Source organism: Xiphophorus maculatus, chromosome 11 (genome assembly GCF_002775205.1).
Source record: "Xiphophorus maculatus strain JP 163 A chromosome 11, X_maculatus-5.0-male, whole genome shotgun sequence".
NCBI classification, from domain to species: Eukaryota; Metazoa; Chordata; class Actinopteri; order Cyprinodontiformes; family Poeciliidae; genus Xiphophorus; species Xiphophorus maculatus.
Window position 1 is genome coordinate 28,549,015 of NC_036453.1, and position 13,637 is coordinate 28,562,651.

Below are 13,637 nucleotides of genomic sequence, written 5' to 3' on the forward strand. Positions count from 1 at the left end.
ATTGGCTGTATCCACAAGAGCAGATATAACAGAGACTTGATGTTAGCTTCTGTGGAAGTGTTGAGACAGTTTCCACTGTGTTTACCAAGGCATTATTAAGGTATTTCAGTGTTTTAATTTTAAAAATAGGCATTTTTAGAGGGGATCTCAAGTATTCACAGATTTTAGCCCCACTGTACCCATTATTTGTAAATGCTTGCATTTTCTAACATTTAAAAGATGCCTGAAAACTGGTTTTATTCATGTCATTATGAGTTGTTTTGTGTAAATTATTTAAAACTATCCTTAAGTCGAGATCTGAATAAGTCTGACAAATTGTGGAAAAAGTGGAGGAGTGTGAATACTTTCCGATGGTACAGTTTATCAACTGTGACGCAGGTCAGAGCATCTGAACCAAAAACAACCCAGACGTGTTTATTCTGCCCAGTCAATGGGCTTTTATTATGTTTCCGGCAATTAATCCATTTCATTCACAGTCAGAGTTCAATACATTTTCACACCATCTTGCTTTACAACAACAAAATCAATCCTCCAAGTTAAAGAGAACACTCTCTCCAAATTAAAGCAAAAACCATTTTTAGTTCTATTACCTTCCAGAAAAGTGCCATAAAGGGGGGTAAAAAACAACAACAACCTTGCCTTTGAAACAGCACAGTCTTCTTGGTCCACTTACACACACCTACCACTATACTTGCAAGCTTCATCTTGAGAAAGCTCAGAGTGTCTCTGTGATGCAGAGATCAGGGCTCTGTGGGGGCCAGCCCATCTGTCCAGGAATCTTAGTACTTTAAGTCACAGAAAAACAGTTCAGCTGCATTATGCAGAGTGAATTTAGGTCCCATTATAAAGCAGATGATGCTGATTTGTAGATATCTGAATATGACGAGGTTAATACACTGCAATATGTACTTTATACTGTATATATAGTCTAATGAATTTTGTAGAGTTACAGAAGAATAAAAAGCAACAAAGTACAACACAGATTGTTTTTCTTTGTCTTCTTCTCTACATGTAAAGATCAACACCAAGAACAAAAAACTGATTTCACAAACCTCAAAATCTCTTTCAGATTTTCTAAGGTAAAGATGGAGATATGTCAGCGAGCATGTACAATACCAGCAGTACCTGAGGTCAAGTTTTTTTTAGGAGACTGGTTACACTGTTTGGTATCAAAGGTTCATGTACATGTCATCAAGCTCCTACTCTTCTCTATGAAGCTTGTTTGCGTCTCCTGCTGTCTCAGCTGCTTGAGGTGTGGCATGCCGGGCGCTCATCCTGTGCCTGCGCCGTGGCCGGTGCTCCGAGAACCAGTTGGACACGGTCATGGCGAGGCGCAGGAGACCCAGGCTGATGCAGTGCACCTCCGACGTGATGGGGATGTCGGCAAAGAGAGCGCGCTCCCGTGAGATGAGGGCGCTGCTGCATTCGAAGTCTTTGACAACGTTAAGGATCTCCTGCCGCTCCGCCTGTCGTGTCATCCCCCTCACATTCAGCAGGGTGGAGACGTGCTTCTTCCTGTGAGGCGGAAAGAGGCATTGAGGAAGTTAGCCGGTAGGATGGCGTTAGTGTAAAACCATCACTGTTCGGTGTCGTCAATGTCTGTCATAAGTGTGAGTAACAGTCAAAACACCCTGACTCAAAGCATCTGTTTCTGGGAAGGAGCACCAGGAAACGCCACGCCACATTTGATTTGGACTCGTTCAGTTACGGTCAGGAACTTTCATTATTACCGTTAATGTCCTGTTTATTTTGGACTTTGATAATGTATTGTAATGTATTGGGATGGAAAAAGGATGGTCCATTCCAGTAAACCAACAATGGTTGTGTCTCCTGTGCTTTTTAGCATTGTCACCTGTCAGTTTTCTCCAAATTGAGCTCAGTCATTTCAGAAGCTTATCATTATGCTTTTCCTGCTCGGAAGCAAGCTTACAAACCTTTTGCTGTTGGAACGCCAGTGTTGTCAAACTTCAAGTTGACAACACTGTCAAGAAGGTGACGCTGATCAGTTGGATGAAAAAGAGCCTGATATCATGCCCCACATTATTCCGGTAGTGTTTTTTTTACAGAATTTTTTGGCACTATTCCTATTCATTTGACAGTAATCTGACAGGAAAGGTCCAGAAAGAAGGCAGGGAAAGACTTGTAACAAGGGAATCAAAATAGGAGTCAAAATCAGGACTGCCGCAGTTTACAGCTTCTATATGCCCACTCGAACCACATTGCCATGCAATGTCCTTTTGCCAGAATTTGCAGTGCCTCTTTGGTAAATTTCTTCTTTCTTTTTTTTTTACAATTCACACGGCCTGACAAACTCATCTAATTCTTCAGTCTTGTCACATGATTGCGACTAGACGACTTGCTACGTAAAAAGTCATTGCAGAGTAAAGAGTCGACAAGGTGACTAGTTGGTGCAACTCCTGATTTCAAAAATCTGGCCCTACTTATCACCCTCAGGTGATATGTAATTTAGTAGGATGTCCTAGGGCACAGGTGTCCTACTCCAGTCCTGGAGGGCCACTGCCCTGCAACCTTTAGATGTGCCTCTGCTGTACCACACCTGAATAGAATAATTAGGCCATTAGCAGGCCTCTACACAAGAAGGAGGTAATTAAGCCTTTTCATTCCAGTGTTTTGTACCTGTGGCATATCTAAAAACTGCAGGACAGCAGCGCTTGAGGACTGGAGTTTGACACCCCTGTCCTAGAGCAACCCAGGAACCACCATGGATCAAGTTAACTGGAGTGACCTTACCCAGGAGACCCAGGTTTTACAATGCCATGGACATAGTAAGAAGCTGATGCTCCAAAATCAACACCTTCAAGTTTGATGGAAATGTCTTGCTTCCACAAAAATACAAATCACATAGTTGTTAGTGAAAAGTCTGACAATCAAACAAGGCAATGATTGGGTTTTTTTGTCCACAAGGTCAAGAACAATATTTGTAGGTGTCAAAATGTGAGCACAGCAAGTTCAGGTATTCTGTGGCAGCTACTAAGTACTAGAGAAATAGATCCACCATAGCTAGATAATAAACTCAAAGAGTGGAAGAAGACGGATGACTACCTCTAAGGTCATCTTCACCTGAAATCAACAGTTGGTTGGAATGTAGCAACAGCTTGGTGTTACAACAGGACAAGAATCCCAAGCCCACATCAGAACTTATTCTAAAACCAATCTAAACATTAAGCTTTTGGAATGGCTTTGAACACTACTCCAATAAGAAACTTGCAGACTATGCTTAACAGCTGGGTCACTGCCAGGGAAGCAACCAGTCTGAATGAACTGCAAAAATATCCAACCAGGGTTACGCCAGCTGAATGGACAGTGGTCCAAGTAGGATGAAGCACACAATACTTAAGGAACACCTGGCCTCTTTGATGTATTAGATTTCTGTTATGTGGTAGTTTATAATAAACTCCCAGAAGGAAGTGACGGCTGAATGAGGAGTTTATGTCTGAAGTGCCATGTCTTATCCACTTCCACACCTCCTTCTTTTTTAAATTCTAATTGTGGCACCAGTCTGTCTCCTGCTGGGTGGCAGGAACAGGAAGTACTCGGCAGCAGCTTCCTGTCTATTCCTCGGAGACTTATACGTCACATGCTGATAAAGGTTGCCAACGGTCACCTGAGTCATAATCTGTGCAAACAAGCTGGAACTTCTCCTCGCGAACCCCCAGGGGCCTCTCTGTCTCATCCATTTTTAAACCAGGCCCTTGCTGATCTCCGAAAATAGTTTGTGTTAATATAGAAAAGTTTCCACAGCCCTTTTCCTTGTTTTGACCCATTGTTTTGATCCAAAGAAGAACAACAAAAAAATCATACATGTTTTGTTTTGCTTTTGTAATTTTAGTGTCAGCAAAGCCATGGTGAGAGTGTGTTTTTTAAGCACGAAATAATAAAGGGAGTTCAAATCCGGGTTGTGATCTCACCTTATATCGGGGAACTCCTTCACCAGGACAGCCACCTCCATCTGGATGGAGGGAGTGTCTTCCAGGAGGATGATGTCAGCTAGGTGGGAGATGATGCTGTCCAACCAAGATGCATTTGACTCCTGGAGCACAGAAAAGTGCATCTTTACAAACTCATTAAAGTGATCAGCTTGTTTTTTTTTTGGACTAAATTTGAATAGTGTTTTCGCCACGCTTCTTCAGCTTAAACATTTCCCTTTCAGAGGAAGCATGGAAAGCAGTCCAGAGAGAGCAACTTCAGAGGAAAAACAGATTAACGCCTCCTAAGGCCAGAGGTCAAACACTTAATTCACTGGTGAATAACAGATCTCCACCTCCGTCTTCCGAGTTTTTGTTTTACCCTCAAACGCTCAGGAAAAGAGGGATTAATTCCTTACTTCGGCATTCGGTAAAAAATAACAGCATCCCTTTTAGACAGCCATTAAAAAGTCATCCTCTTCCCCCCCTGCCCAAATGTTCCCAGTTTCCACAGAGGCTCCGTCCCCAGAAAGGCCATCAAGGCCAAGCCAGAGGCACATCAAAGCTGGCCAGCTGACAGGAACAGGAAGTTCCTTCCAAACACAGCAACTTCCTGTTGTCAGCCGAGGTGACGGACACTTGTTTGAACTCGCACCCAAAACGGGGGCAAATGCCACTGCGTCAAGCCCAGTTGTTGTACTCTCTCTTCCCTCCTTTGACATGTGCTAACGTAAGCCCGGTTCATCCATCTCCATCTTTGTGAAGGCAGCCATTTTTCAGGGCTGCCATCACTGAGACATGTTCTTTTCTTGTATAAACACTGTCTGACTTTTTCCTGACCCGGGAAGTTCAGAGGTCAATCTCCACTCACCATCACCCTTCTCCCTCGCCAGCTTGTTGTTTTGTTTTTAAGAATCCTCCCCCCTGGAATACCTTAACATTTCTCGTCTCCAAAGACGTAAACTTTACGCTGGTCATGGATACTTCCCCATGCTAAAGCGTTTCTTCCAAATCTAGCACGTGTCGTTTTGTGCGTGCACATCAAACTTACCAGATCTCTAAAGAGGCCTTTCAACTGCTTGGCCTCGTCTTGTAGTCGAAAAGCCATCCTCTTTCTCATCTTGGAGGAGGTGCAAATGATCCGTCCTCGCATAATGGCCCGGACGTACTCCACCAGGATCCGTCTATGCACCTCACCCACCAGTGTCTGCCGGTTTAGAAAAAGTAAGCAATGATCTGCTACATACACCATTCATTCAATTCTTTTAAAAAAAAGCCTTTAAAATATTTGTTCCCACTTCACAACAAGGTCGGTGAAGGTTTTGTACCTGATACGGAGGAGGATCCATCCTTTTGAACTTTTTGAAGTGCTGTTTAGTGCTGGCTTCAATGGCTTCAAAGGCTTCGGTGTTGTTCAGCCATTTCCTCTTCATCAGTTTGTCGAAGAAAGGCTGTAAACAACAGATCAGAAACACATTAACAAAGTGCAGCGTGATACATTTCTGCAACACACACACACACACACCCACCCCCACAGCTCTCTGAATGCTTTTTATAGCTACCTCATACATGTACAGCCAAGAAAAAAAAAGAAAGTACGCCCTCTTCCAGTTTTAGGGCTGCGTGTGGCAGGACAACGTGAAAATGATCTGATTTCCACCAAGCATGCAAAAATCAAAAACTACAAGCTTCTGTGGCCCACTTGCCTGGATTGGTGTTAACTGTTGTGAAATCATTATTTACCAGTGGAAGACATTTAATATAATTCCAAATCTTCCTAGAAGTGGACTTCTCGCTACATTCACAACAAGATCAGACTAAAATATACTCAGAGAATAAAAGGCACTGAGCATTTTATTCTTCCCGACAGATTTCTGTCTGGAAGCTAAAGCTTGGCCCAAAGTGGCTCATCAACACGACCTGATCCTAAACACACCAACAACTCTACAACAGAAAAGCTGAAGAAGAAAAGAATTAAGGTGTTGCCAGGGTACAGTCAAAGTCTAGACTTCGTCCTGATTGAAATAGTGAGGGACCTTAGGAGAACCGCATAAAACAAAATGACAAAAAAATAATAACAGAGCTATGATTGAAATATAGCAATGTGAGAGACTCAGAAATCATACAGAACATGATTACATTTAGTAATTGTTGATAAAAGTGACTCTGCAGGCCATTTGAATCATAGGGGGTACTTAGATTTTCACTTGCAACTTCAGGCCTGTATAAAGATCTTGTGTTTTGATCTTTATTAATGACAGTGTGGAATCTGATGTGTCCGTTTCTACATGTGAGATTTTTTTTTTCAAATGAAACCCACTGTAGATCAGTTCATTTTCTATATCCAGAACTGAAAAAGGAAGCACTTTCTTCTTACAATACTTTTTTTTTTAAAGTATTGTAAAAATACTTTTTTTACAAAGTGTTTTGTAAAATAAAAAAGTATTATCTTAGAACTGGTGATCTTAAAAAATGTAATCTCTTAGGGTTTATAATGAAATTCACAAAGCTAGCTATTGAAACTGAACATCCTGCTGGAATATTAAAATGTTTAGTAATGAGAATAAATTTTCCTGCTGACCCTGATGTTCTCAAACAGTCTTCCCGTCAGAACCCGCACTGACAGGTTGACGACTCTGTCCAGGGAAGAGCTGGCTCTCTGGGCTGACTCTTCGCTGCCCTGTGGGTCGCACTGCCTGCAACGCTCCACGAAGTTCCTGCAGCAAGTAGCACATTAAAGTTATTTACCGCAAACCTTCCCATCAGCAGTCAAGTAAATCATGTCACTATGGTTACAGTTGTACCTCAGGGGAGGGCAGCAGTTGACCAGCGCTATGGTCTTGGACACGTATCCGTCCCCTCTGTCTCCAAACTCTGCCTGTGTGTCGTGAAACATCTCCACCTTCCTCTGGAAGCTGGAAACATGGAAGGTTTGTGAGAAATTTCTGAATGAATGTCAACTAGAGAAGCTATGAACAGCAACAATCAGCCAAGAACCTTATAATAGACATATGTAAACAATTTTACAAATTGTGGAAATTGTCTGAGCTCTAAGCACAATGGGACTCGCCATGAAATAATAAACCCAATAGTAATGTGCAGATGTTTTACATCGTGGCTACATGTTGGGAGTTTTGGTTAACCACATGATCCTGTAATCGAATCTCAGTTGAGAACTGTCCTCGCGACCCTGTTACCGGGTCACCACTGTTACTTCCTTAGACCACTTCTTATAGAAAGTGACCACTGCAGACAATGAACAGCCCACAAGAACCGTTTGCTCATTTTTCCTGCTTCTAACACCTCATCTTCAAAGACACAATGTTCACTTGCTGCCTGGTATATTCCAACCACCATGATGAGGCACCATGATGATTAGATAAAAATGTGTTATTCACTTGACAGTGGTCATTATGTTATGCCTGATTGGTGCAAATGCCTTAGTTCTATTCCTAACATCAGACTAAAAATGTAGTTTCCTTAAAATCATGAAAACAAACCCATTAATGTTGAGTGTGAACTAAAATTAGAAGTGTTGTTCTGTTTGTGCTTTGTTTATAGCTTTAAAGTGATCTTACTGTTAATCCTGGTTCCCAAATTATATTTATTCTCATGATAAAACTTGTCATCCTGTATAAATGATCTAATCTAATTTCATGTTTGATGTGAACTCACTTGTAGAGGAAGTCAGCAAGCCCAATAAGACAACAGCGGGCAACTCTTGCACCTAAAAACTGGCTCACAGATGTGGATCTATCCAAATCCACCTTCAGCCTCTGGAAATGTCACAAATAAGGGTTAGAATTTACATTCTCAATCAGAAATTTGCAAGAAGGTTTGGGTAAAGATACCAAGATGCTACGCTGTACCTGGATCACTGAGCGCGCCAGGTTTGACTGATACTCCTCTATATGTAGAGTCTGGGCCCATCGCCTCTCCTCATCATCCAGAACCTGGATCAGCTCTGTTGTCACTTTATCCTGAAAAGAAAAAGGTTCCATGAAAATAAATCTTCCATCCAGCTTTTCATAAGAATATCTATAAAAAAAATAAATAAATCTTCCTCTTACCCTGACTATACTGATGCAGTCTTCCTCCAGCCTGTCCACTGTCTGTTGAGGAAGAATAGGCTCCAGTGTAGAGTAGTGTATGGCTGTACTGGTGCCAATGGTTCCTAAGACATCCCTATGGGAAAACAGACATTAACAAAAAGATGTATCACGGAAATTTAGGTATATCTTCATCAGACTGATGCATCCTGTAAAGACTGTTGTCACCAACCTGTTGTAGATGTTGTAAAACCAGTCTAACAGTGAGTACACATCTGTGATCTGCAGCGGCCCACTGGTGATGGTCCGGAGACGTTTGGCGATGGCCTGATGGTAACTTTCCACATACACCTGGAAGGCTGCAAATTCCTCTGGGTAAATGGACACAGCGTTTCTCCTGGCCGCGTCCAGGTCGTCCACCATCCGGCTCCTCAGACGCTCCAGATACGAGGCTAGCTGGCCTGCCTGAGTGTCTACCTGGTGAGGCAGGCTCCAGTCCGCAGCTTCTGCTACCGCCTGCCTCCACTTGGTCTTCAGCCGCCGAGGGCGCTGGCTGGGTTGGATGTTGGGACTCACTCGCTCTGTCTTGGACTCCTCTCTCAGAGCCCAGGCAGCATCGGCATGCTCCTCCTGTTGGATCACTAGCACCACTAGGCCAAGGTTAGGGCCAGCACTGGGTTGGCGGAGCGACTCTCTCACCACGTCCCACATCTCCTTCTGCAATGCTTCGTACAAGAGCTCCACATCCTTAGCCTTCCTCCTGCTAGAGTCTAGCGTTGCATTAGAGCTGAGAGCCTCGTCAAATGATGAAGATGACAAAAGATGGCTAATAGGTGGGGTGCTGGGACCTAAGGTAGAAGTAGGGGTGGATGCAGTTGTGGCTGGCAGCAAAGACAGGAGCTCACACTCTCGTTCCAACTCCAGAATGTGTGTGTCAGCCAAGAGAAGGTCTCTGTGGTTGACTAATTGTAGAATCTCCAGAACTGTTGGAATGCAACAAATAGAAAGCTAAGTTTAAGTGACAAGACTCAAAAGGATTCAGATAAAACGAGGAACATGCTTTTCTGTACTCATGATTATTGAGTATCTGTGCAAGTGTCTGAGCTACAGACTGGGTTATCTCTGCTCATTCTCTACATTCTTCTGTTCAAGCAATGCTCCCTGTGGAATAAGTTCCACAGGTTAAGCTTGTGGTTAAGCTTTTACAAGAAAGTGTGGTGGGAGGAAGTGCAATCATTTCCTGATCTGACAGTCAACTGATGAGAGACTCGGGAATCTGGGGACCTCTCAACCTAATCAGAGCGTTGTCTTAGACTCACAGGAAGCACACATAAACCTTGAACGGGAAGTTCTGAACTGATGCTGTTTCCTTGATTCTTACCTGACAGGGGCTCTCTGGTTTTGATCACCGGTTCCTCCTCTACCTCCTCCTCGTCGGCCTCTTGGGAAGCCTTGTCCGACATGGATTCCCTCTTGAGCTTGCCCAAGCTGATCCTAAGAAACGAGGGTCGCCTGGATCCCTCTGCCTCGCACTCTGTGCACAGGTCCCCACAGGGCAGGCTTTCCCTGCGCTCCTCCTTTCGGCGACCTGTGAAGCTGGAGCGCATCCACAGCAGCGACAACAGAACATGAATTAAGACCTCCTTAAGGACTGCTTAGTGCATTGCAAAACAGTATTTGCTGTTATGGTTGGAATGGCACTTATTTACACACATCTGCTAAAGTGTGGTGCTGCAGAGGATAGACTAATTCAATGAGCCAAGCAAGTAGACAACATGTCAGAAGAAAACAAAAGAGGTTCCATAGAGCCACCACAACAACATTACATCACACCTTTGAACTAAGCTTCATCTAGATGATGCTGAGACATTATTGGAACAATTTCTCAATTTTTCGTTTCTTCCATTACTTTTATTTTAAACTAAAGTACTTGCCCCTATTTCAAGCTTATCCAACATTTTTTGAACAGACCGACAAACGTATGTGTACCAATAAAGTAAGCCATATTGTTGTAAAGTCACACAATCACGACTCAAACAATATATTTTTTTGCAGTTTGTTCCCCATCCGACTCCCCTCAGCACCCCTTCCTCACCGAAGTAGGGTCATAATCCCCTCCGAGCCTCTTCGCAGCCCTTTCTTCTTCTCCTTCTCTGCTGGGAGTGTATTTGAGTCTCCATGGTTGTAGTGGGGAAAGCTGTTCCCCCACACATGTCGTCCTGATATGCGAAGACCCTTCCCCAGTTTTCCAAGGGTTTTGAGGGGTGACACTCCACAGATCCGCTCCAGAGTCCCCCGGAGCGGCTTCGCTTTGGGGTTCCCTGCCCCGTGCTTCTCTGCGTTCACTTCGTTCTCTTCCTCTTCTCCATCCCGGCAGGACCTCAGCTGGAGGTTCCCCCTGACTTCCCCCATGAAGAGGCCCGTGTCGCCCCCATTCTTCTCGTCCTCGTCCAACTCCACATCCTCAAAGGGGTTGAGGTTCTTGTTCAGGTCCTTCAGGTCCTTTAGTTCCTTCAGCTCGTTGAGATCATTCAGGTCCCTCAGGTCCAAGTCCAGCCGAGGCAGGATCAGTTCACCGTTTACTCTAGGGAACTCATGACAGCTCTTGGATCTTCCTGGGAGCTTTTTTAGAATAGGCATGATTGCAGGTGATCCTTAAAAACAACTGCAAAACAAGAACATTTTAGATAAAGTCACATTGTTCAGTGGCACGACAACTACATCCAGGGTAAAGGTTAAAAAAAAAAGTTCAATCAGTTCATTTGTTTCTTTTAACTATTATTATTTTGACTATGATGTAAAATCCAAACACATTTTTGATGCTTTTGGACATTCTTTCGCAAGACAACAGTTTATATAATTGAAATCAAAAACTTTCTATTATAGAGTGCTTATGTAATGCTCCTCAATGCAGAAAATAGGAAACACAGCTATAAATTATTGCCATCTTATCTGACAAACGTTTTGAAAATATTTGTGTTGGACCACCTGCAGCTTTTGGAGAACAACCAACAAGAATGTTCTAGAAAGCGACTTACCCAAAGTGACGGGCCTGTTACTGCATTTTCTTTTGGACGATTAATAAAATGCGAATGTTTTTGTGAAAAAGTAAAATAATCATTCTCTGCAAAAACTCAATAATGTGTTATCCTGTGATCCTCAAAGAGAGCTTGATTTTTAAAGGCAAAAATATGTAAAGAGTTTTTCAGTAAAGTACATTTCCTGTGCCTACATTATGCTTACTAGCTGCTTATCCAGTGTCAGACTGGGTGTGAATTGTGCAGGTCCAACATGGACACAAACAACAATGCACACTCTTCCTCATACCCTCTGCCATTTTAGGATCACCTATAAACACGCATGTCTTTGGAATGCATGAGGAAGCCAGAGCAGCGGCGGGAAATCCACAAAGACTCAGGGAAAACATGCAAACTCAAAGGGGAAAAGCTTTAGCAATCCATTGGAATATTGCTAATCATAAACTACTAGACTCAGTGCTTCCACATGACCACCAATGCAATTGCAGTCACAGGTTGAGGACAAATAATTCAATATTTTCTGTAAGTTTGTGACTTTGGTCTCACACACGTGCGCACACCATCCCAAATCTTTAGAAATACAAAACATAAAATACAAATTATTACTACCAAATATTATTCCTTCAACTGTTCCTTATAAATGGGGTTCAGTTTCAATGCATCTAATGTTTTCTAGTAATTAATGCTATTTTTCAAAGGGAGTCATCTGATTGTTTGCAAGGCTCCACTTAAACAAACATACTGCTATGCGCATATACTGAATCCTATTGTTTCTTGTTTTTGTCTTTACTAGCAATAAACAAAGCATTCATAGCTCTAATACTAACAGGCTGACACAGACATGTTACTAAATGCACAGAGCTGTGTTATGAATGAACTCAGAGCTGTTGTTTACATTTTTTTGTTAACTCAGTCTGGAGCTCCCATAAGAATTATTCAGACTAAATAACTTTAGTTTTATAAATTTTTTGTAAAATAAATGGTAGCTAAAGGATTACACATACAAAAATATTAACTTTTTACCAAAAACAAATGTAAATCTACTGATATATTTTCGATCATCAGATTGGTTTTAAATTTTTATTTTATTCTGCCCAACAAGCTACCTCCCATATGCAGTGTGCATAATTTTACATACACATCTGAAGACTGGTTTCCAGGTCCAGATCTGGAAACATTTAAAATGTTTCTCAAGTAAGGTTGAAAAACATTTTAAGGCAGTACAATAAAGATCAAATAGGTGTATGATTTAGGATTCGAAATACAGAAACCTGAATCAGGATCATTATTGAGTGAAAAATCATTTGTTGGGATTACTCTTTATGGAGAGAAATCGTCCATGAAGAGTAAAAAAACAGCATTAACAGAGACACAAAACACAAACCAGGGCAGTGATTATAGTTGTTGTTTTGTTTACCTATTTTCATTATTCTTATCTTTGTAAAACAAAAAAACAATGCGAATGTCAATTTACAGATGTGTTAAAAATATATAAACGAGGTAAGTGAAAGACTTATAACAGCATTATAAACGATTCGGATCATCATCAGAGTAACACCTTAATTGAAAGGTCAGTTGTGTTGGTGGAGTCAGGAGAAAAGCATCTGGGACTTACCTGAACACTGCCTGTGCTGAGTTTCAGTTCAGTGTCATCTTTGAGAGTACTGGTCTTGTGAGCTGCCAGGCTGAGTGTGTGTGAGAGAGACTGATGAGTGCAAGAGCGTGTCTGAAAGTGCTGGGTGACTCAAGAGAGCAATGGGGCTGCCTGTGGCTTCCTGATGCTCTCTATTGTGGTGGAAGGTGATATGTTTTCCTGAGGAAAGACCCCTACCTCCCCCTCACCTACACCACTGAGCCCATCCTGCGCCCCCCACGCACACGCAGATACACACACCCGCACCCGAGGGACACTTCTAATTACACTAATTGCAGGAGCTGTCCAGTGGAGGGGGACAGGACATACCCCTTGCTCGTCTCTCTAAAATGGGGTTTTGTGTTTTTTGTGACAGCGGTCTTCTAGAGGGCAGAAAACAAAGAAAGAAAACAACAGCCTTGAGAAGAAATTCCATTCCTTCCTCATCAGCCGCTCATTAATCCCCAGTGGAAGATTTAGGTGGAAGATTTGAACTTTCATGACAGTCAACTCTGCTGCTGCTGCTGCTGCTGTTGTGATGCCCTGGCTTTACTGAACAGCTTTGAGCAGCAGCAGTATGGCTCTTCACTGCCACCCAATGTTCACACTGAGTTATGACAAGAGCTTATAACGCCAGGGCAGCCAATGTAAAGCCGAAACATCGTTATTATAAATACCATGCTAGCTAAAATGTTGCCTGTCTATTGAGTTTATGATTAACTGTTTGGTCAAACTGTGAATTATGAATATAGTAGTTAGCAGTAGCTTGTGCTAACTACTTATGTAGGATGCTACTGCTTAGCTAGGGTGAAATAAGCCATTAACACAAACTATTGACACTAACATTATTAAAAGGCAAATGGACTTAACTTATATAGCACTTTTCCAGTCATCTTGACCACTCAAAGCACTTTACACTAGAGTCACATTCACCCATTCGCAATCACAAACGCTCACACATTTATACACTGATACGAAGATCGGTAGGCAA

General features: G+C 42.4%; 1 protein-coding gene across 1 annotated transcript; it reads right to left on the bottom strand.

The window, feature by feature from the left end:
* Window positions 1-393: 393 nt before the first annotated feature.
* On the bottom strand, window positions 394-12,804 carry LOC102219333 (exocyst complex component 3-like). The gene is made up of 13 exons (XM_005807102.2): window positions 12,629-12,804; window positions 10,071-10,640; window positions 9,357-9,571; window positions 8,208-8,958; window positions 7,997-8,111; window positions 7,796-7,906; window positions 7,602-7,702; window positions 6,731-6,841; window positions 6,508-6,643; window positions 5,255-5,377; window positions 4,978-5,133; window positions 3,930-4,051; window positions 394-1,515 (listed from the first exon to the last, which is right to left on the bottom strand). Exons 2-13 carry the CDS (start codon window positions 10,613-10,615, stop codon window positions 1,200-1,202), a joined length of 2,802 nt encoding a protein of 933 aa, XP_005807159.1. The 5' UTR covers window positions 10,616-10,640; window positions 12,629-12,804; the 3' UTR covers window positions 394-1,199.
* Between the last annotated feature and the right edge of the window lie 833 nt (window positions 12,805-13,637).